The 24,676-nt window shown below is 41.1% G+C and overlaps 2 protein-coding genes across 5 annotated transcripts in view; one reads left to right on the top strand and one right to left on the bottom strand.

The window, feature by feature from the left end:
- Window positions 1-12,068, top strand: part of LOC137608335 (rab GTPase-activating protein 1) — a 58,080-nt gene extending 46,012 nt beyond the window's left edge. For both annotated transcript variants that reach the window (XM_068334632.1, XM_068334631.1), the window contains 4 exons: window positions 696-779; window positions 6,143-6,214; window positions 8,499-8,699; window positions 9,426-12,068. In XM_068334632.1, coding sequence (XP_068190733.1) covers window positions 696-779; window positions 6,143-6,214; window positions 8,499-8,699; window positions 9,426-9,548 — 480 coding nt within the window. In that variant the 3' untranslated portion in view covers window positions 9,549-12,068. The remainder of the gene's footprint in view (window positions 1-695; window positions 780-6,142; window positions 6,215-8,498; window positions 8,700-9,425) is intronic.
- A 10,403-nt stretch (window positions 12,069-22,471) lies between these two features.
- strbp (spermatid perinuclear RNA binding protein) overlaps window positions 22,472-24,676 on the bottom strand; it is a 68,786-nt gene continuing 66,581 nt past the window's right edge. For all 3 annotated transcript variants that reach the window (XM_068335247.1, XM_068335244.1, XM_068335246.1), the window contains exon 19: window positions 22,472-24,218. In XM_068335247.1, the coding sequence (XP_068191348.1) occupies window positions 24,142-24,218 (77 nt within the window). In that variant the 3' untranslated portion in view covers window positions 22,472-24,141. The remainder of the gene's footprint in view (window positions 24,219-24,676) is intronic.

The raw sequence follows: 24,676 nt of genomic DNA, 5'->3' as shown, positions 1-24,676 counted from the left end.
CATTGAGTCTTTTATTGACTATATAGTATATCCTGCTTAAATAGAAGTAGAAAACACAGTGAGACAAAAGAGTTATTATGGGATGAATTTAAACTAATCAAGATTTAAGCCATTGGTTCTCCTTTACACATACACCAAAAGTCAAACACATACTTTTTTTTACCTTTTCCTCTGCTTTATTTATCTTTCAGGATTCTGTAGATTTGATTTGTCGGTCATTTTGTTCATATGTCGATTTATGGATAGACTATTGTTTTTGAAAGTATTTTCTGTATGTTCCAAAAGCAGTTAGTACATTTGTCCAGAATGAAAGATGTATTACATATGTCCTCAAGCACCCATGTCATTTTCTCGACTGAAGGTTGTTTCTTCACTCTTGAGTTCTGTGATGGATTCTTCTGAGGCGGAGGACACGCCTGCTGCCCTCTGTTCTCATGTGTGTTCAACACCGTCCTCCAAACTTCTCTTGTCGGTTTGAATGTGTAGGTGTAGCTGTGAGTGATTTATGTGATCCAGTCGAGGCACTGCAGAGAGGCATGACTTTGCCCTGAGCTTCTAGTCTGCCAATACCTTACTCCGTCTTCTTTACATGTCACAGCATTCTCCTGGTCTCTGGGGCCTCCTCCTACTCGGCCCCTAACCTTGATCCCCCACTCTACAGTAACGTAACAGTATTACTGTGTGTGTTTCCACAGCTGAAGGAGATGTGCAGACGAGAGCTCGACAAGTCTGAATCAGAGATAAAGAAGAATGGCTCCATCATTGGAGAATATAAGCAGGTGTGTAACTGTCTCATACGGGTGTTGATTCCTTTCAGATGGCACAAACACCAATATCACTTTAAATCATATATCTGAGGTGTATCTCCTGGGTCGCATTTGAGAGAAGGAAGACTATGAATTATGACAAACCCACCTCAGTTTCATTGACACTTTGAGCACTTTAATTTCTCGTAAACCCAATAAAACCCATCAAAAACCTGCTTAATCTCCTCCTTCACCGAGGTAAGACAAACTCTCAGGACACTTTAAAGCAGAGATCAACGCACCCTCCATGAGAAATACACAAATGTAATTATACATTTAGAATTTATACCACCACCAAGGTTGAACATTCATGTATTCTGATGGTAGTCTTTATTTCTAAAGAGAATGAATAGGTGTTAATTAAAACACTAATACACAGTGAAGTGAAAACCACATGATGGCAATTTTATTTATGTAGCGAATTTAGTTACAAAGAAACTCAATACATAGATGAACAAGTAAAGTGCATTATCAATGAACTTCTATTGAATTACTGTAATACAAAAAATGAAATAAAGCCAGCTCTGTGTCTTTTGGGAAGTTAGTCCACAGTTATGTCACATAACAAGCTGTTTGCTTTAATTTCATGAATGGGCCATTGAACTCCAAACAGATCCATCCTGATCTGAAAAATAACAAGGAGCCAGAACAATAAGAGCCTCATAGCTAATTGATACAATCAATGAATTGATTCTAGTTTGAGACAAAAACAGGTACATTCAAGTCTCATCTCAGGGTTCTGGTTTAAAGACCAGAGTTCTATTGAGCTTCTGTCGTTTTCCAGTCGACAGATTTATGGTCACTAATTATTTCAAGAGGTTTGTGATTTTATTTTATTTTTGCCTGCATCTCTTATTTAATTCCACATGGAGTTTTAAAATGTAATGCAGATAAACATAAAACATTCAGTGATCCTGGGAGAAGTAGAGAGCTCCTGCATCTTGAATTAGCAAAGCTGCTCTTTGCCAGTCACAGACACAGGTGCATACAAAACAGGTTATAAGCTGCTGTCGCTGGCTTGTGAATTACTATCAGACACAAAGTTCTGTGATGTTTGGCCGGACATTAGTTACATTTCAAAAGTCACTGTGACCAAAAAAGTTAAAAGACTGATTAGAAATTCAGAAAACCTCCAGCAGCTGGCAATCTCTGCTCAGCAAGTAATGGTCAGGGGGGTTATTACTCATCCTGGAGCAACATGAAGGACTGAATTTCACCACAGCTACAGATTCATCATGTTTTTGTGTCTTCTGCTTGTAGCTGTATATGTTTTGTGTACTGTTAAATAGTTTTGTCTTCTGGTTTTGTCGGATAATTTGTATGTCAGAATTTGGGACATTGGAAGAGCAAGTCTTTGAACGCCTCTTCTTCTCATCGCTCCTTATTTGGATTTTCTTTTCAGACTTAGCTCTGATCACGCCATTACTATGGCAAACCATAAATATTTAAAGATAATATAAGAGCAGTCTGTTTTCATTTACTTGTCTCGTTTGTGAACTAGAAGTGTCTAATTTTTATGAACTGTCCTCAAGTTGAACTCAAAGCTTTTGATAACTTAGCCTGAAAGCATACTTTGAGTTCCTGTCTCCCTGTATTCCTCTAACGGTGATATTCATCCTTTCAGATCTCATCCTGTCACTTAATGCATAAATATAAACCTATCCAGTTCAAGTGCTGTTATCATCAGCTCTGAGACGCTGCAAAAAAAAAATCCAGCTCCTCTTGAGCTCTGCTGGGATAGACGGAAATAGCAGGAAGACTAATTTAGAAACAGACCCTAACTTCACCTGAGTCTAAAAATAATAACAACAAATGGGAATTGACAGCAGATCTGATGAGAGGACCTGTCAAAGAGGAGAGGGGATTTGATGGCTATGTGTGTGTGTGTGTTTATTATGGGTGAAAGCACACTATATAGCCTGCCAGCATGCAGCTGAGAACTGTGCTGAGCAGAGCAAAGAGTGAAAATGGCAATTTTTACAAAAATACTTCTTTTTGTGAGAAGGAAGAGCGTGATGGATGATGGAGAGGGAGAAAATGAACAGAAGTCTGTGGCAGCAAGAGGGAGGACAGCGGCATTCAATCCTCTGGGACTGACAAGTTGAGGAATGCCCTGAAATAGACTGCATTGTTTTGCAACCCAGATAACACAAATCATTCCTCAAATGGCGTTTTCCTATTTCAGCCGCCGCAAGTGCCAAGTTTCATTTTTTTGGAATGGGAGCCAGAAGAGCTTTGTGTGCTAATTGCCCCTCCAGTCCAGAAGGACAGAGGAACGTCTGTTAATGTTGAATGTTAAAAATGGCGGTGTTGGGAGTTTTGTTATCCCTTCTGTAGCCAGTGTGGAATCACTGAAGCTAGCTGGGTCCAAGCCAGGTGCAGCGATGCTTCTGTCCTCTTTGCCTCGTTAGCGTTAAATTTATCTCCAACATTTGTCAAATAATTTGTCCTTTGAAACAAAAAATATTCATAAATAACCTACCGTAATCATCTCCATCCATGTTGAAGCATCACACAAACTTTTTAAAGTGTTATGTTAGTTTTACAATGTAATTACGACAATGCGAGTATAGTAAACAGTGTACTTTGACAAAGGACAGTTACAGGGGGACCAGCTGAATTATTCATTCATTCATTCATTCATTCATTCATTCATTCATTTACAGACCCGCTTCATCTGCTCTCACAAGTTGTTGGGTGCTGGAGGCAGTTCCAGCCGACTGCGGGTGCGAGGCAGGGTACACTCCAGGGGCGATGCCAGTGCACCGCAGAGCCACATATAGACAACCAGGCATGCATGCACACACTCACACTTTATGGGCAATTTGAAGCCGGTCCATTCGCCTGAATTAGATGTTTTTGGAGGTGGGAGGAAGCTGGAGAACCCACACAGACACGGGGAGAAAATGCAAACTCATGCAGGAATCGAACCAGGAACCGCTTTGCTGTTCGTGCCCCCCCAACCGAGTTAGGTGAAAAATTAATGAGTTAAAAGTTGTTAAAAAAAGATAAGAATGAAAAACATCAGAGCAAGAAACGGAGTCAGAAATGAGCACATTACCAATTATGTCACAGCACAGTGTCAACCATCTACCCTGAATTTAAATAAGCTAAACAGTCCTGACAGCCGGCTTACAGATGGTACTGCATTAAGGATTCCTGGCTGTAAACTAACATGTACCACACACACAGCCCTTTTATGGAATTATTACTTATAGAATGTAAAAATTATAGAAATAAAAACAAACCCTGCCTATAGACAGGAATAGCAGGTATTAGCGGAGTTAAAAAGATGCAGCATGCCTCGGTGGAGTACAACTTAAGGAGAGGAAACAGGGAAAGTACAATTTTAGAGGGGATGCAGAGAGATGTGAAAGAGACGATGCTGAGAGAAAAAGATAAAATACATGTAGGAGGAGAGAGGTGCAGATCTGCTTCGTTCAAGGTGCTCATATGCAGCAGATGTATGGATTTATCTCCAAGAGGAGGAGGAGAGATATCAGTTTACCTCGGGGATTCAGAGAGATGTGCAAAGAGCAGATAGAGATAGGCAGTCTTCACAGAGGTGTTTAGGATGACTCATGTCACATTGATCTCCACGTTCGTCAGCGAGCTACAGCCCAAAGACGTGGGTGCGTGAGGGTGTGTGTGTTTATTCCGTTAGCACGTCTGTAGTTGTTGGCTGTGGTTGTAGAAGGACAAAAAGAAATGGAGATGATGAAGAGGTGCACATGCATCGCTCACGTGTGTGCATCCAGTAAGCTGGAAAAACGAGACCTTGTGACATCACTAATGGGTTTACAGTGAGGGTAACAGGATCAAGTGTCAACCAAAAAGACATGATTTATCAGCGGCCACAAACAAAGGCAGCAGAAATAAGGCTGTTCACAGCAAGGGGGGCCAGGGGGGGTGGAATCAAGAGAGGTAGACTTAATAGGCTTTTACATACGTGATGCATGATTTATATGATAACACCCAGCTCTGCTGTTGGTCTCCTCAGTAGCTGTACTGACGTGGGTTTGTGTAAATTTGTCGAGCTGGGTGGAGTTTTTCTTATCACAGATGAAAATGACCACCTTAGTTTGTGTGTGGGGAAAAAAAGTCCATTTGTATAAATTTTTTGAATTATTTCAAGATTAACACCTGAAAAGAAAGCATCACAAAGACAACTACAGGCAAACCTCGGGTTCCGACCACAATTCATTCCGGAAGGCTGTTCGAATACTGATTTGTTTGAATTCCAAATACATTTTTTCCATTACAAATACAATGTAAATGGTCTTAATCCGTTCCAAGACACTAGCAAACTACCTTTTTTCAACATAATATCTGTACATTTTCTCCCGCTGTATCCGCGTACAGTGTTATTTCATAATGTCATTTACTGTATATATCCAATTGTATAGTAATGAAACATATCAAAGAAATGTAGAAGAAAGAAGCAAACACGAGAAAGAAAAAAAAAACATTGACGTAATCAGGTTAGCCTATGGTACGAGTTACAGTTGTCTTTTGGACAGAAGTTTACGGGACTGTAACTCGTACCATAGGCAATGGAACGCAAATTAAGTGAAAAATTATTGAATACAGTAAACTAAAATAAAAAGCACATTACAGTTAAAGCAAGAATTTTTACCTTTGTGGTGGTGAGCAGTTGGCATACGTGAATGTTGGAGAGGGAAGGGAGGAGGGTGGATGTTACTGCGAAGTTCGACTTCCAAATTTTGTTCACCTTCTAAGACAACTGAATTTTTTGGCCGGATTCCGATTTGTTTGATATCTAAAGCGTCCGAAAACCAAGGTTTGCTCGTAGAACCAAGGCAGTCAGACACTGCAACTTCCCGCGAAGTTGCAGTGTCTGAAGTTGCAAAATTATACCAAAGCATAGGTATCAATCAAAGCATAGGTAGATTGATACCTACTTTGGTATCATTTTGATCTATGGTCTTACACTGGCTTTGTCCCTCGTCTTTCTATCCTATCCGGTTTCTGAGTGTACAAGAGTTGAAATTTGACCTTGACCTAGTTTTGTCAAGGTCATCGTCTCATTTTCATCTCTTTGGCCGCCTGAGTAGTGTGCTTTTTGTTTCATCTTTCCATCTGCAAAGGTTGCGAAGATATTTGATGGACTAACGAATGGACGGACGGACAGACACCAACATTGACAAAATACATCACCGCTTTGAAGCGGGATGTAATAATAATAATAATGATAATGATAGTGCAGTCCTACCTAACGAATTGTCATTTTTTTCATATTCCTGGTGGCAGTGCGAGGCGTTTCGGTGCCACTGAACAAAGTTTGTGAACACCCGTTTCTGCTCTGGTTCTTATAGATCTGCTCCCAACTGAGTGAACGACTGGAGAAACAACAGACGGCCAACCGAGGAGAACTGGAGAAAATCAGGGTGAGACACACACACACACGCACACACAAAATCATTACACAGTCCGGAGTTACAAGATGTGTTTTAGTGCAGCGGTCCCCAACCTTTGTAGCCCCACGGACCGGTTTCATCTAAGACAATATTTTCTTGGACCGGCCTTCATTTGCTCGATAGTCGTTAAAGACACCAGGACAGCTGTGGTCTAATAATAAATAAGTGGTTTTATGAAAAATGCAGACATAAACAGACAATAAACAACCTTTTTTTCATTAACTGATAATCAACATCTCTGTAAACGAAATAATTGTAAGCAATAATTATATAAAAACTCCATTCAAGTGACTGCACTGATTAAGTTTATTTTGAAATATAGTTGGGGACCACTGTTTTAGTGCACACTGCAGCATTCAAAGCTGTGTTGGTGTGTGTGTGTGTGTGTGTGTGTGTGTGTGTGTGTGTGTGTGTGTGTGTGTGTGTGTGTGTGTGTGTGTGTGTGTGTGTGTGTGTGTGTGTGTGTGTGTGTGTGTGTGTGTGTGTGTGTGTGTTGGACATGAATGTGAGGTTGATCATCGTGTTTGCTCTGGCGTTTCTTTGATTTTATTATGTACTAATAATAAAATCCAACTTGTAGCCTCAGCACTTACGTCTGGTGTAGGGGAGTGATGATGTGCGTGGAATAATGCATAATTATAAGTTACCACAGTGTTAATTAGCGTTGTTTAAGTAATATACTGATACAGTTATTCATTACGCAATTCTATTTAAAATGCTGACAGAAACAATCTCGGGTCTGGTGCTCCGCTCCTTCATTATTGCTCTCATCTGCTTCTACATTGATGAGCCTCCAAACGCTACGTATAATTACGTTTTAATTTAAAACCCACTTGACAGCTTAATCCAAACGCAATGTAACTCTGTCATGAAATATTAATCTTGAGGAAATATATCAACCAGTGGGACCAGCTGTTGTTGCTAAGGCCCATCCTGGACTGTGAGCTGAGGTCCTACGGATAAAGTTAGAGTAGTTTTATAGCATCTGCAGTAGCAGAAGCGTCTAAACACCTCTGTATAGCTTAGCTCTGTTAAAAAACTAGAACCCAACTCCCCCCGTGATGATCCGCACTTAGTGAATGAACACTGTAAGACTATTAACAAGCATCTGAATGGGGGGGTGTCCACCACTACAGTCTGGGCTGTTTGCAGTGATTTTCTTTTTGCTGCCTTCACCCAGAAAGAGCTCTTTGACTTAACGGCTCAGTGCAGCTCCGCCCTGACAGACGCAGGGAAGTGTAGCTGGCTCGTACGGCTTCGATTCTAATGAGCTGCTGTACTTCAGAAACTACACAGGACCCGCTGTCTCATCACATAGTAAAATGTATAAAAAATGATCACGTTTAGTCTAGCGGGAGTCGTTTGGATAGACATTTTGTGTTTCCATCACTAATTCTTTTTGTTGGTTGGTTTTTATGTCTAAATTTTGTGGGGGATTTTTTCTTCTACACACTAACGGCTTTCTCTAAAAAGTCTCACAAATATCCCCTTGTGATGAAAGCAAAATGTTCACTCAGTCGTCTATACTGTTAACACGTCACATGAGCTTTCAGTCACAAATATCTTTTATCAGATTTCTTCCTGATATTAGTTTTGTTCTGTTTCTGAAGTTATCATTATTTAGCCTGGAATCTTTTATTTCAGAGGCATCTTTTACTTTTCTTTCATGTCCTCTCTTCAAGTTTAGATTCTGTGTAGTGACTGGTTCAAAGGTTTAAAAAGTAAAGACTCACATATCATCAAAAACCGGTTGAGAGAATTTTATTTCATGTTATATGTGCTTTGTAGGTGTGGGTCTCAAAATTGGGTTCTGTTGCTTAACTTTAATTTTATACTGAAAGTATATTTGATTCTAGAACCCACTGGATGTGGAGTTAAAGCTCAGGGTACTACCTGTATGTTCTGTAATCCTAGCCCCTCATATTCCCTTTCCTCAGAGCATCAGTGGGAGTGGGAATCCAGAGCTGAATGTGTTATTGGTGTTGGATCCTTTGTCGTATATCCATCTTTGTATTCACTTTATTTATGATTGACTCACACGAGACTAAATACTTTTTAAAGACTGAGTTGTGACGGGCCTGTGTGTCAGTGTGCAATTATATTGGGTTGTTGCCCCCTCCCAGTCTGTTATAATGGAGGATATGGTCGGTCCACATCAGCAAAAATTGAGTTTTCCAGTAGCGGGGGCATCTCTGTCCTTGGACAAGGGTCTTCTAGTTTCCTCTAACCTCCCTTCTCTTTCACCCCTCCCTAGTCCAAAGTGGAAAGCTGTGACAAGTGCAGCAGTCTTTTCAACAAAGAAGGTCGTGTCCGGGCCACCGTTACCACGACGCCCGCTGGGGGGCCTGAGGAGATGGATGAAGAGAAAGAGGGTTTAAAGAATCAGCTGAGAGAGATGGAGCTGGAGCTGGCCCAGACCAAACTGCAGCTGGTGGAGGCCGAGTGCAAAATCCAGGTAGATGATCATTACAACGGTGCTGCTTTTAATGTGAAAGAGGATTTCAGTGGGAGGATGGTGCGTCTTTAGAAGGGGTCAACAAGTCTGAGGTGTGACTTGAGAACAGATCGGTTCCAGCCAGCTCCGTCATTGAGGTGAGGGATGTTTTGGCTACCTGCTTTATGTTACAGAGAGTCACCCGTGGTGCCGTTACAGGAAGGTCTTATTTCTTCTCTGACTTTATTAACCTTTAACAAGCGTGAGGAAGACGTGCCAGGGGAGCAGAGGCTTCACAAATCACTGCAGAACATTTGCTATTAATAAGATTTGCTCAAGGAAGTTGGTGAGCTTGAATTGAAGATTCGTGACATTGCTGTGAACAACTGTTTCAGGAGCAGCTTTAAGTTCTTATAGAATTTAAAAGAAAGCATTTTAAGTGTTCAGCTTTTACAGTTTCAGTATGATTATTTATTTGAAGGTCTCTTTGCAGAAATGGAATAAAATATTCAGAATAATTCTTTGATTAATGATCTCCTAAATCATCAAGAATTCCTGTTTTCCTTTGTAAAAATGCAAAATAATCTTCTCAGCCATGAGACGCCAGTACTTATCAGATGTTGCTGTTGTGCATCCCTACAAGAAATTCTTCATATGTACCATTCAAGGAAAATGTTCATTTTATGTTTTCTGATGACAGACTTGTTTTGTCCACATTAATCGTACCGATGACGTGTTTCTCCTCAGGATCTGGAGCACCAACTTGGTCTGGCCCTCAACGAAGTCCAGGCCGCCAAGAAGACGTGGTTCAACCGAACGCTCAGCTCCATCAAGACCGTCACCGGGACCCAGGGCAAGGAGACCACCTAACCAGATCACCCGTCATCCGGTCGCACATGGGGCGTACCACGATGACACGTGTCGACACTTAACCCGATGGGCCATACCATTAACTTTGAACCGTTAAATCCCGGGACGACTATTACTACAGACTCATGCTATTTGTTCCCCTTATCAAAAAATGCCCCTGTGTTTCTGTGTGTGTGTCCCCCTCCCCCAACTCCCAGACTGAATCAACCCAATCCACTTCCTCCCTTTTCTATCCCAGATGACTGCAGCTGACTGTGCTGATGCCAAGGGGCTGAAGAATATAAGATAAAGTACAATGGTACCACTTTCCCCCAGAGACACGGCGTGCTTCCTCCGGACACAGACAGAAGAAACCGAAAAACAAAAGAGAAACACTTAATTTATTTCTGTCTTTGTACTGCTGATGCTAAAGACCCGCAGAATGAACGGAAGTCGGGCATCTGAACTTTAACTGCCCCCTGACGGGACAGCGAAGACAACACTCCGTCCTTCCTGGTCGTTCTGCGTGATCCCCTCTAAACTACTGGCACAAACCAACCAGTCCCTGTCAAATGTTTGTTTTAGGTACGAATGCTAATAGGCGCCTTTTCAAAGCGGAGCTTTTTCTAATTTTTGTTTGAACAATATCTTGTGTTTTCTATGTATTTACACGAATGTGCTCGTAAGTAGGGTGTGTGTGTGTGTGTGGGTGTATGTGTGCGCGTGTGCATGCATGTTTTATGTGTCTTGCTGACTGGGAGACGTGTATGTTAATGAGAGAGCGTGGGAAGAAGAAATGCTTAAATACGTAAATAATAGTGACTGAAATCTTGTTAAAAGTGTGCATAAAAGAAAGAAGTGTCTACATGCATGTAAGGGAAGTCGTTCCTGATCGTCTGTGTTCAAATGTGTGTAAGAATGATGCTTCAGAACGGGTTTCTGACAAAGCCTTGATCTGAATATTGATGAAGATTAAACTAGTAGATATAATTGTGTCATTTACAGGCGGAGCAGGAGGACGGGGCTTAACTCTCGCCTCCTTAGATGACGGGAAGACATGCTGGAAGTTTGTTTGGTTTGGATGTCCCAGCACAAAGAAACAAACGCTCCAAACCAGATTGACACTGCATGTGGGATACAGATCACGTTAGAGCGCTGTTGAACCCAGGGGCACTGCAGGTGCTTCTTTTAAGTCAAGTCAAAATAAAACACACACAAATACTTGATTCCTAATGGATTTGAACGCACCGTTTAAACCCAACGTCCTCTTCCAGCTTTCACTGGGTGGATGTCATTGGGATCTCTTACCAGTGTACATACAAACACTGATTTACACTGTAAATAGAGGCTTGTGTAGAGTAAACGGTGGGCATTTTATCATAAACACCCAATGGTCAAAGCAGTCATGCTCCCAGTCAAGTGTTTGGAATCATTTCTGTGGATGTAGAATTGGCATAAAACTTTCCCTTAGTGTTTCCATCCAGGTGCATCTCTTCATGTCAAAGCTCTCAAATTGAGCTGGATCAAGTAACATGACAGATTTTATTCCGACTGCCTGCTTTCAATTCAGCTGAGCCCCTTAGGGATGAAGTGGAAGAATAATAATAAAGGCACAAGCATCTTGCAGCTTCCAAAGAAAAGAAAAAAAAAATCTGGTGGAATCGATAAAACCTTTTCAAACTGGTGCAGAATAACATCCCTGCGAAGCATTTTTGGGTTCAAAGATTTCACTATGTTCAGGAGGGAAAAGCAGATATTAGGTATTAGTGCTTGCTGAGTGTTTTTAAGCACACACACACATTGCTGTAAGTGAAGGGGCAGCGAAGCCAAGACACACAGACACTTGCCGAATGCCAGAAGTGTAACTCAGCACCTCGACTGTGGATCGGTATCACTGGAGTTTCTCTGTCAGTCACAGGAATTCAGAGTGATGCCATTAGAGTTCAAACTGGCACAGGGTATATGTGTGTGTCTGTGTGTGTGTCTGTGTGTGTTTTAATTTTAACTTCAACGAAAAAACGGTTCAACAATCTTCTAATCGTGTCAGAAAAATCGTGTCAGTAGGAAAAACAAAGATGACTTTCTTTTGCAAGTCTGGAATAATCAGTGGTGCTGTAAAGTGCATCTAACTTGATGGCTGAATCTGATTGGTTTAGACGTATTTGTGATGTCAGAAGGAAAGTCCAGAAGAAGTCACAAGAGAGGTCAATAAGGCAAGCCCTCTAAAGGCACTGGTGTGTACATAGCAGTCATTAAAATAATGAATATTGCGTTTTTAATGATTTTCCACTCTGTAACTGTAACTAACGTCGCCTACTACCTACCTGCTGTTGTGCTTCTGTTTAATCCACAACATCGATTTTGTTTTTGAATGTTTAATTTGCTCCAAGCTTCTCAGTCAGACTGCTGTTTGGTTCATTAAATGCCAAAATGTAGCTTTATCATCCAACGACAAACATTATCACTGTGTGGAAATTGTAATAGTGTAGGATGCATTGTGTATACATCATGAATTTCCTTATAAAGAGAAACACACAAGTACGTCCGTCTCGTTCTTTACCTGCATTAAGGGTGGTGATGTCATCAGGGACAAAATACAATGTCATATGTGATTACTAAAGTATTTTGTTCTGTGTGTGTGTGACTAAACCTTATACATTGAGAACTATTACAAAACTCTGCAGATACGCAACCATCTTTTCACGCTGATCCGTAACCACGATGCGTCTGAAGCCCTCTCGAGTATCTTTCTGGGTATGTTGTGGTGTTTTTATGTCATCATGTCTCTCATGAGTTTAGCTCGCGTGGACTTCTGTGAAGGCCGTTGCCTCGCTGCGCCCTTCGCTTGCATGTCATGTTGCATCTGAGAAGGAGAAAGATAAGACACCTTCTCTGTTATTTTAATGAGACTTCTCCAATTTGCCTCTCGGGAACACTTCTCTGCACGTCTGAAATGGTTCTAAACATCAAAATAAACCTGTTTCAATTCTGGCTAACGATGTTGTGAAATAGTCTCTGTCAAATGGCTGGACGGTTCTCCCTCGAGTTGGATGGAAATCTATTCCTGGCTTACCCTCGCTTGGGGCTCTGGTTTCATGTCTCATAATGTATGGATGCTATGTTTTGTGTTGGGGTGAGTTATTTTCTGCTCTGGCCTTGGTGCTTAAGATGTCCAGTGTGTCCCGATTGTGCTGAAGGTCTCACATTTATGGTAGAGTGTTTATTCTTTTTAGCGAGCCAAGAAAATTATCACCTATAGTGATGACGGCCATGGAGATCCTTCCTCCGCGGCCAAATCTTTGGCTGCAAATTGCAGAGCAGCCTGGGTTGACGAGTTGGAAACTCTGTACCTGGAGCGACTGGAGGTAATGAGCGTCAGCATTACACAATCGGCCTCCCCCCCTCCTTCTGTCCCGTGTTATATGGAGCTATAAATATAAGCAGCTAGGCAGCAACAGAGTGAGGTTTAAAAGTGGAATGTGATGGCTGCTCGGTTCTTGTCTGAGTGATTTGTGAGTCATGGACTAGAGGGGCACTGTGGAGTTATGTGGACCCCAGAGCCTCCTCATGACCTCCTGAACTCCCTGTCACTTGATCTCCTGACTGCAGACTGACACTGGACTCAAGTGGCTACCAGCAGCTTTGACAGGTTTAAAACATAAATGTCAAAGGTAACCAAGCACAAAAAGAAGATGCGGTTTTAAACGTCTGGATGTTCGCCGGAAATTATTTTTTTGTAATTGCCCCTATGTTTACTGTGGATAAGACATCCCTCAACAGATGACAGACACAGTCGGGAATTTAAGGGTGAACCAGAATGAAAAGAACAAAAAGTGAAAAAATGGATCTTCCACTTTTTTGCAGAGCTACTCTTAACTTTTAGCTTTTTCTTGCTACGTGTTCAATACTCCCATCGTGTTGACTGGAAATCTGTCGTGTAGTTTTTGTGTTATTCTGTTCAGATTCATAAAACAACACCTATCTACCTATTAATATCACTGAACATTTTGCTTTCCTTTCTTGACTCGCTTTCACCGGACTGAAAGCAAACAGTTGTCAGAGTCTTCTCTTTTATCCTGTTTGTTCAGAAGGGGAACAAAGTGGAGCCTCTGTTTATTTAGGAATGATATTTGAATAAAGATTTCATGGTTCCATGCTGGATCCAGTCACTTCACTATCACTCCATTCTTAGTGGGGGATCGAGTCTCGGTATACTCAGAGAGAGAAAAATAATTTTCCTCATCAATGTCACGGGGGCATCATAGGTATGGACTTCGATTTGCAGTAGGTCTTTATCTTTTAAATTTAGTAGACTATTCATCATATTTCCCTTTATCCTGTGCAGTATAATCCACCAAAACTACTTGCTTTGAACAAACAACTTCTAAAAAGACAGACATCTTGTTTTGGTGTCTGCAGATTGTTAGTCATCCAGGTCATGATTGATCTCTGAGTGGAATGAAGTCAACTGGACTTGTTGGAAAAGCTTGGAAGACATTTTGCCTCTCATCCTGAAGACGCCTCCTGGAAACATCTTCAAGTTTGTCTTACGAGTCCAGACTAGTGCAAGAAATTTGACTGTTTTGGCCTTTTTACTTCTGCACATAAACTACTTGGTGAACCACCACCAAACTGGGAATACGGGTGCACCAATGTGCCAGAAACCATCAAACTGGTTTGCTCAGACGTCTCCGCTGAAGCTAGTTTAATATTCTATTCAGCTTTCCTCTTCAGTAGAGCAGTCTGTTAGTTAAGCTACACTAGGTATCCCTACATTAGGCTTAGCTCATATTAAAGGTGTCATATTACGAAAACAAATCTTTCTGGTCTCTACATATACAGTATGTAGCAGTTCTTCCTAACCCTATCATCTCCTACAATGAGGACAACAAACGGGTCTTGTACAGCCCAGAAACTGGTGGAACACTGATCAGAATCAGCCCCTGTCACAATGTAACATTAGGATATAGATATGCAAGTCTTATAATACAGGATGCTTCTTCTTCTTTCTCTTCATTAAGCCAACCTAGGTGTTTGCTGGAGTAGCACGCGGGCTTTTATACATTATGAGAGAGGCTGTGGCCTGTCAGCTGTAGACTTGTTGATATCGGTTTAGTTTGTTAATCCGTCTCATTAATTGTACAGCAGAAATGTTGTTACCTAACAGGCACCGAATTCCAGTGTCAGCAGGGAAGGAATGAAGCCTGTCAACTTACTGAGATTTGTGAGCGTATCGCAGCTTCCTGTTACCAGCTGAAATATAACAAGGCTTATCCCGAGTCCTTGCTAGCAGCCCAAGCTCATTTTTTGCACCTAAGTGCGTGAATCTGAACCATCAAAGCAGATGTCTGTGGTTAGTGTGTCTTATTGGTTTTCCAGATTAGTGTGTACATAACTCTCATATCAAGGAACAAGATGTGACAGCATGAAGATCATTAAACTGTCATCTGATATTTCTGCCTCTGATAAACAGGATCTGTTTGCTTCTGGAAAGAATGAACATTTATCCTCCTTCAATAGCCTTTTCTGAGAAAAGCAAAGTCCTTGTTGTATTTCTATTTCATGATGTGTAAACATGGCATCATTCACATTTATGACACTTCTACTTCTTAAGGCACTTGTTTTCAATGGTCGGATAAAATAAAATGGATAAAAATGATAGTAAAACGTGCACCTAAACATCTCTGATACATCAGGATGACTGTCGTCAGGTGAGAGCTTCATCCTCATCCCGTCTCATTTGCTTCTCTCAGATGATGGTAAATATTTCTTCAGTTGTTGCGTTTGCTGCACACAAACAAGTTTTCACAGTTTTACAGGATGACTGGCAGCTGTGGCTGTGTGCTGATGGGGCTGAATACTGGAGATGTCACTGGATACCCGGACCCAGCAGTCAGCAACGCTGATCTGAGTATGATTGACAGCTCATATTGCTTAACCGCCATCTGCTGGAATATTTGCATCCGACGTTCTTTGTATGAGATAACTTACAGTGGTGTGAAAGAGTCTTTGCATCCTTCCTGATTCTTTTTTTTTTTTTTGCACGTTTGTCACACTTCATGCAAATTTATGCATAAGACAAAGATAACAACAAGAGTTTTTGAATGAACATTTTTTTAATTATTAAAGGAAAACAAATTTAAACCTAGATGGCCCTATGTGTGAAAAAGCGATTGCACTCTAAACCTAATAACTGGTTGGATCACCCAGCATCAACAACGTCAAAATCAAGTATTTGCAATGAGTCTTACACTGTGCTCTGGAGGACATTTGGTCCATTCTTCGTTGCAGAATTGTTGTAATTCAGCTACATTGGGGAGGGGTTTCGAGCATGAACTACCTTTTGAAGGTCAGGCCACAGCATCTCAATAGGATTCAGGTCAGGAGTTCGATTTGGCCTCACCAACGTCTTCATTTTGTTTTTCATCAGCCGCTCAGAAGGGGGACTTGCTTGTGTGTTTTGAATCCTGCTGCAGAACATGTTCGCTTCAGCTTGAGGCCATAACATTTCCTCAAGACAGTAAAATTGCAAGTTAACAATGTTAGCATTGCTTCATTGGCTCTAATGGGAAGTTTTCAGATTTTCTGGATCCGATAATTTATCTTATACTTTAATAACTCAGTCGTTCATTGTTTGGGACATCCAGTTTGTTCATCAAACATCAAGTAGATTAGACGGAATTGACAAAAAGTTTTCATATCTTGAGATATGGAAATGTAATTGGCTCTTTCTTCTACCTCACTGAAATCCATTTATGAACAATAACCTACAGAGAAAATAATGTTCCCGTTGTCCAGATGCTAGCACACTAACCCAAAGCTAAGATTCAGATCAATTTTAATTTACGCTTTCTTTGCCATGCTATTTTTGTCACACTGCACACAACATGTCCTGTAGTTGGTTTTTTTCTGAAACCTAAAACATTTTAAAAGTTCTCATTTTTAAAAATATTAATTTCAAACCTTTTGGCTCACTCTCCGTTTTCTTATACTTGTACATAAGTGTCCCACAATTCAAAAAAGATTTTCATGCACAGAGATCAATCATTTTTCCCAATTTATTTTCATTTTGTTAATTATAGATTACGTGAAAAAAGTGACAACAGAACACCACTGCTGTGAATGCTGCTACTAATCAAAATGTCAATACGGTGAGTTCAGAGGACTCCCTCCATTAAACATCATCTCCCATCCTCTTTTTACATGTCATGATTTTTTTTTTTTTTTGATAATTCCATGGATCGAACAGATTTTTGAATAGATGCATCACTTCAGAGTTCCAGGCAACAACATACATGGTTTCTTTAAATCCTTGTCAAAAATAAATTAAAAAAACCCCAAACATCTATTTACAGGAAAAAAACAAACATTGCCACTCTTGTCAAAATGTCATAAATTGAAATTGATAAAAGGAGAAAGGAATATGAATCCCAACAGGGTGAATGCACCCAAACCAATGCTCACATAAGAGTAGTTCAAAAGATATATAAATGTGTATATATGTAAGTATCCATATATATTTAGTATATATGCTTCTCTACAAAAAAAGCAAGTTTACTCTATGAGTAAATACATTCTACTCTACAATCACTAACAACGGAGTACATTCCCAATCAAAATGGACTGATCATGAATCAGATTGATCAGATATAGGACTTAAACAATCAGTGGACCATGACCAGTATGCAACAACATGCTCAAGGTGACTGCAACAGTGTGTGTAAGTGTGTATGTTTACATGTGTGCGAATGAACATGTGTTTTACCCTCGACACACACTCAGAGAGAACGATGCAATTAGTCGGAGTTAGTCTGGTTCGTCTTTGCCTCGCTGATCGAAATGTGATCCTGGATCTATTTCTGACGCCCTGAGGAGTCCAGGGCAAACAGTCGTTCCACTTCCCAGGGCTTCCAGACAAATTTAGCAGGAGTCCTAGACTTCAACCCCAAACTTTTTGTTGAGCACAACAGTTTTCCTCCACGGACTGGGTTTACACACGGGAGAGCTGTGAACGGTGAAGATCAGATCACACACATCGTATGGTTTCTCACTTCTGTCAGGATGAACAGATTTGTGCATGAATCCTATCCCACGGAACAAACTCAATCCCGCTTCCCAAAAGCATCTCTGGGCATCAATCGCTTTCACTCTTTGACCTTTGACCTGTTAAGAGGATGAGAGTTGCTTTTGGAGAGCCAAATTAGGACTGCCTCAGTCAGAAAAAAACTGACATCACCAGGCAAAAAAAAAAATCACTAAACCCTTCTGCTGTGGAACATACTGCATCTAAACACACACACACACACACACACACACACACACACACACACACACACACACACACACACACACACACGCAAACACACAAAAAATGTTTTTTTGATGACAGCTCTCCTTCCTCTCTTCCCCTGATGGTGAAGCTCCAGTTGTTCACAGATAACTGCTGCTAGTCCACAAAGTAAAATCCATTATGTACAGCGCTACAGACAGCCTGTAATAAAGCAATGAGATAACACATTTTGGGAGGTGTGTGTGTGTGTGTGTGTTATCTCAGCTATAAATGGCTCAAATCCTAAAGTACAAGTGAGCTCTACACACTCGCTGTGTACAGTACAATCTTGTATGTGATATACAAACCATGAGGCAAAGAGTGCCATGCTGCTGTCTCCATGTGCTTGGCTGTTTATTATCCGTTAATGCTGAAATATTTACATGTGCGATGACATGGTCGCTTGTGTTCATTAGCATGTGTGTGTGTGTGTGTGTGTGTGTGTGTGTGTGTGTGTGTGTGTGTGTGTCTGTGTGTCAGGTGGCCCTGAGAATGATGTGAGGATGAACTGCTTCAGTGGGTTTTGTGCTTCTTCCATTTGCAGGTGTGGCTTCAGTGTTCATGCAGGACGGGTGTGTGTGTGTGTGTGTGTGTGTGTGTGTGTGTGTGTGTGTGTGTGTGTGTGTGTGTGTGTGTGTGTGTGTGTGATTCTGTTGCTACTGCTAGCAGCGTTCGGCTGGTATGATCATCAGATTTGTGGTGGGACTGAACAGGAAACAGCTGGAGGATGCAGCTTCTTCCGCCCCCCGACTAAATAATAAAACCTTTTGTAAAAGGAGAATTAGTTTAATGTTCCTCATTGACTTTCATGCTTCCTATGCAACGCGATCAAATGCATCATTTTGGAGGATAAGAAAATTATGATTATACTTCTCATTTCCTTGTGATCATCCCCTCTGGACCACAGGTTGGATTCCTTTTATTTTTACATCTAATTTCACTGTTGCTCTTGTGAATAAGAAGTGGAGACAGCAGCTGTAGACTGACTCTCACCCTTCTACCTCTGGTCATCCAGCCAACAGGATGAGAGAGAGAGGGGCGGGGGGGGTCAAGAGCGAGGATGACTCCTCCTGCATGTCTGTTCAGTCTGAAGGGAAATGAGAGGGTTGCTCACTGAGGTATGACTGTCTGCCTTATTAACGTGGGCCATCTGGACCGAGGGGACAAGAGCAGAAAGAGCGACGGAGGGAGGGCAGGGGGGAAATTGGACCGGATTCTTGGTTGATGGTGAAGGTCGAGCACAAGTTATTCACCTCCCCGTGAATTCCACACAAGGCTGGCAAAGTCCAGCCAAAGCAGCGCCGACGTCTACATTGCATTCCTAGATTTAATGGAGAACCACGTTTAAAAGCTTTGACATGTTTTCTGCAGAAAACAATAATTCACAACACGTGGATCCATCCCGAGACATCCACGCTGCCGTGTGTCAGGGAAGTAAGACGATCCCGGCGCTAATGTGTTCCTGTAAATCCCAGTCGGGTATGGCTCTCATTAGAAAAGATTAGCGGATGAGATAACTGTAAGCTGGAGGCTGGATGTCACCAAAGCCAAACCGATTCATTTATGAAAGTTTCATGACAACACTTCTACGACTCTCGTTACATCCACAATCGGTGGCTGCGAGAAAAGCATGATACACACCGAGTTTGATTTGATTTGGTGTTTGACATCTCATATCTATGAAAGGCCAACAAAAAAAAGTACAGCATAAATAAATTTTACACACATTTGGCTCCGAGAAGAACTAAAATCATTATTTAAAATAACACTAAGCAACTATTTAACCCCAAAACACCAGCTTCACAACCATTTTAATGACACTAGAATCTTTCGTGTTTCCCACTCTTGTCCCTGAATGCCTGATCCTACACTGTGTAACCTGGGTTGAGAGGTAAACTCACAGATTTGTGTATTAACCTATATTATTACTTCTTTGGCTTCTGTTATCTCCGCCTGTTCCAGATTGTCCATCTTGTGAACAGCTGGTCATTCAGCTGACCTTTGTAACAACAGTGTTCTATCTGCAAAAAGAAAACCTTGCATAATGACGTGAGAACAGAAAAATATCTGCTTACAGTTTAATTCCCACAGACGTAACTTCAGTCACAGCAAGATGTCATTCACAAAACTACCGCTAAACTAAACGACTGATAATCGATACGCTAATACACCGTAATAAACATCACGCCTACTTTCCTTTTGCATTAATCTCTCCTGAGTAATTCTACAACCTCACTACCAGCATCATCTCCACAACAACCCAAAGTAAAACTCACATCTGTGATGTTTCCCAGGTGGCAGAGTAAAGTAAACTAAAGAAGCAGTTAACCAGCTGCCCCCCCCCAACACGTTTAACAAAATGAACAAGTAAACCTCTCAGTTTCCAGGATCCTTTTAAACGTAGCATGAAATCAGAGATTACTGCTGCATATTGGATCATTTCATCCCAAACCAAAAACTCTTGTCTTCCCACCCAGGTTTTCCCTCTTTTCGGATCCGCCAGCAGTTAAACCTGCATTCATCACCAACCACAGGAATGTGTGTGTTCCTCCGTAAACACACAGGAATTTGTTTGTGGCTTTTAATTAGTTAGCCAGCAATTTGAGCTGCACCTTTCCCACAATGTTAACAAGGCTCTCACAGGAGTGTGTCTACCACCAGAGACACACAACAGGAGGGTGGAGGCTCGGCTGTGTGTGGATGGGTGTTCTGTAGAAAGATGGATGATTAGCGGGTGTGAAGAAAAGCTGTGCTTTTTGGTCTCTGGGGAAAGTGGGACAGAGAGTTGATGATTGTTCTGAGTGTTGATAGTGGGGGGGAGTTCAGAGTATACACATACTTTTCACATACAGTACTGTATTGTAATAACAGTATTCCCTGCCAGCAGTGAGAATATAGAAAATGTGCTTTCTGACAGGAAAAGTGTGTGTGTGTGTGTGTGTGTGTGTGTGTGTGTGTGTGTGTGTGTGTGTGTGTGTGTGTGTGTGTGTGTGTGTGTGTGTGTGTGTGTGTGTGTGTCTGTGTGTGTGTGATTGGTTATTAGTGTGTTCAAAGAGGAGCAACTCCTGGCCACGTAAACAAAACTCGGGCAGCAGAGTGTGTGCTCAGAAAGGCTCAGAGAGATATTGGGGAGGGAAGGACGGAAGGAAGGAAGAAAGGAAAGGAAGGAAGAAAGAAAGAAGGAAGGAAGCATTATTATTCTAACAGCACAGGTTAATAGGAATACCAAAGATAATATTGCATCTTCTAGAACTAGCTTCAGTTGCTCAGTGTATATAAAATTGGAAGAAAGCTATTCTGTGATATTACTTTTACATTTCACTTTATAATTCTAAAATAATTTATACCATCAATAGTTATATCTTATAGGATATTTACATAAATACATCGTAATATAGTAATATCGTCAGCACATCGCTATAGAAACGTACACCATATATATATATATATATTTATATATATATGTATTTGTGTATATAGTCATGTTTTAGCCACACGTACACACACATACAATGAATATACAATCAGAATGAGCTATTGCAATGCTGTGTCGAGCAAAACTCCATTGGACATTCACATCTTCTCAAGTAGAAGCTCAAAGAGAGTTCAGGTGTATTGCTATAAGAAAGACCAAAGTTTAGCCCGGCGTCGTTCCGGCGTAGCTGAAGGTTCCTCATAAACTCCCAAGTATTGCTTTGTGCAAAGTTACACTCCTCTGAAGAAAAAAACACACGAGGAGGACTCTGAGACTCTCAGGTGGAGGATGAAACGCTTTCTGCTGTGGTTTCAGGGCAAAACGCCTTCCAAACAGTTTTTGAATCTGTGTGTTCTTTGTCCGGATTACAAAAAAAAAAAAGGTCCAATGGATGGAAAAAACAGGCGTCCAGCGTTTGCAGGCAGGTTGAGAGTGAAGCAACCCGCTGCCCCTAGAAGTCAGAGAAGAGATCCTGGGGTCCCAGATGAATGATGAAAGGAGCAATGGTCCGTGGCTGGTAGAAGGGATTGTCAATGAAAAGACCACCTGCAGGACGATGGACAGACACAAACAGAGTGAGTACTAGGAACAAGATGTGAGGCTTCGATACAGGAATATTTCACTTCTAGGACTACATCATCTGGAATACCAAAATGAGAACGGTCAGTAGAACGGGGTTTCATCTGTGTTGCTCTTTCTAAAGAGTTTAGGGCATTTTCTTTCACTATGGCCATTAACTCAGTCCCAACCCAAATGGATCAAACCACCAGGGTCTTGCTCACAAGTGAGGCTAAAGTGGAGCACAATTCAGGCTGATTGATTCACCACTCAGCAGTAATAACAACACTGTGGCAGAAAGAATGAGATACCAGGATAACAGATTCAAGTAACTAAAATGTTCTTCCACCAGAGAGGCTTGGTTCTGCCTCTGACAGAGATGGGAAGGAAGGAACCTCCAGGGAGGATGCAGAACACATTATTAATGTGATCTGACTTAGGAACACCTTGGGATCCTTAGGAGGAGCTGGAGAACATTGGATGGGGAGATATTTTTAGTCTGCCTTGCTGTCTGCTGGCACTAACTCGACCCCACATAAATCGCTGAAAATAAATGAATGGAAGAATGAAGGAGGAAATAAAATAGAATTTCCAGAATTGTATAATTTAAAAAAATTTTTTATAGTTAATCCAGCCATCAAAATACAGAGTCATATATAAAATCAAACATTTCTACTGTGGTAGCAGGATGCCAGCAGTGAACATTAAAGACCATGAATCTGTTATTAATTTTAATTTTAATTAATTTGTGAAAAGAAAAAAAAAAAAAAAGGAATTCAACTTTGAACAGAAAAATAACAGAAAATAAATGCAGAATGTAACAGCGGGTGGTTTTTCAGTCACGTAAAAATGAGCTTCAGTGTTGGTCTGCAAAATGTCATTTGAAAGGTTTCATAGCAACTCAATGGAGCTCAACCATATCAGCTACTGATCCGATGGCTGCCCCCCCCACCAGCCCGACACACACACAGCTATAACCATGGACTTGTCATCAAAGGGGTCACCTCGTCCTGGATGGATGACCGAGATGAGGTGGGGACCCACCGACCTTCAACCAGCATGTCGATGGAACAAACTGGATTCTTTGCATTTTAGCCAAGTTCCTCTACAGTCTCACTTCTACCTGGGATATTAGATGATTCTATGCACAGAAATTCCTACTTAAAGTAAAAATGTGGAAAACAAGAAACAAAAATGACATTTAAATAATGAATGTAAAACAAGGTGAACACAGTGAGTTTTGCATTCATCAGCTCCTCATTGCTATGTAACTGGAGTCTGAACTAACGTCTCCTCTCATTATTTTTGGGTCACTCTGTTCCCATTTTGGTTTGAGTTCAAAGAATTTTACCGAGCTCTGAAATCACAGCGGGAAAGCTGCAGTAGGCTTCTGTTCATCTTCAATGCTGTAGGTGATGCTTCTGATGACCTGCCAAATACTAATTCTAGTCAGGTAATAAGATTGTGCAGCTGAATGCAAGATGCAGGATCTGACAAGCATCCTGAATTCATCTGTTGTCTTCTTCTTGCTGTTCTCTCTGAATATCTATGAGCCGGGGTCAAAAGGATGAAATGAGATGTACCAAAGGATTCTAGGCGATTGAAATTTAAGCTGTATGCATGTATGATGACTGAGTATTTAAGCTAAACATGTTCGGATCACAGCTGCCATACGCAGTTTGGATTTTGAATGAATGAGCAAAACTTCCTGTCCGTTTAGTGACGTTACCAGCTGATACACCAGATATACACCAGGCAGTCATCAGCTTGAAAGAGATAAACTTTATTTCTCCAACATTAATGTTTTTTTTATTGCTATACATCCTTCACACAGCTCACATTTATATTTTATTTGTACAGAAAATGTGTGTATTGTGCGGATCATACTGCAAAATCTATCTTCTCCCAACAAAGAGTAAACACAATAACAAAAGGCTGATACAAACTCAGAATGAGGTCACAATTCACAGTAAAAATCCTTCAAGTTTTTTCTTAATCTTTTAAGAACTTAAACCTGCATTATTTCTTATATTCATAAAAGTTTTTGGAACAGTAATAAAACAAAAACGAAAACAGAAAAAAACAACAACAGAAAAGCCCTTTCACAAATATTCAGCTCAAGTCCTCAAACCCCCCCCACCCTCATTGGTATTGTATAAAAAACAGTTTCCCTTCTAATAAACAAAATTGTAAAGATTGCATAAAAGTGTTTGGTGTGCGTGAGAAAGTCTGGTGTACGGGGGTCTCCTGCGCTAAAAGAAGTGGTAGTGGGGGACGGGGTAGGCGGGCACTTTCATGATGGGCAACAGAAGCATTCTCTTGGGCAAACCTAGAGGGGAGACACGAGAAGAGCACAGCTCTGCATGAGTCCACACATGTTTCCTATGCTACGTTAGAATCCAGCAAACTACCCCTTACACACACATCATCTGCAGACGGGGAGGGCTGATAGAGTGAGTGCAGGCGGGCGTGTGTGAAAACAAGGTGACACCCATCCTCAGTGATTAGTAGAGAGGAGGCAGAAGGAAAAGGAGAGGTGCAGAAGAGGTGGAGAACTGAACACGGGTCTCAGTAATGAGCTGCTGGTGCTTTAGAATGTATATTATATAGTTGATCTGCTGTGACCTACAGTATGTAATGCTCTCTGTTCTAATGAATACACTACATGTTGTATACTATCAACATATGTATTCTATGATTTAACGTGTGATTTTACTTAGTTTACGGAATCCTTTCCTCTGTTGTTTGATCTGATGTTCTTTTATATGACAAAGATCTGGTTTTAAA

Source organism: Antennarius striatus, chromosome 15 (genome assembly GCF_040054535.1).
Source record: "Antennarius striatus isolate MH-2024 chromosome 15, ASM4005453v1, whole genome shotgun sequence".
NCBI classification, from domain to species: Eukaryota; Metazoa; Chordata; class Actinopteri; order Lophiiformes; family Antennariidae; genus Antennarius; species Antennarius striatus.
Note: the sequence above shows the minus strand (reverse complement) of the source record. Positions and strands in the feature narration are given on the sequence as shown.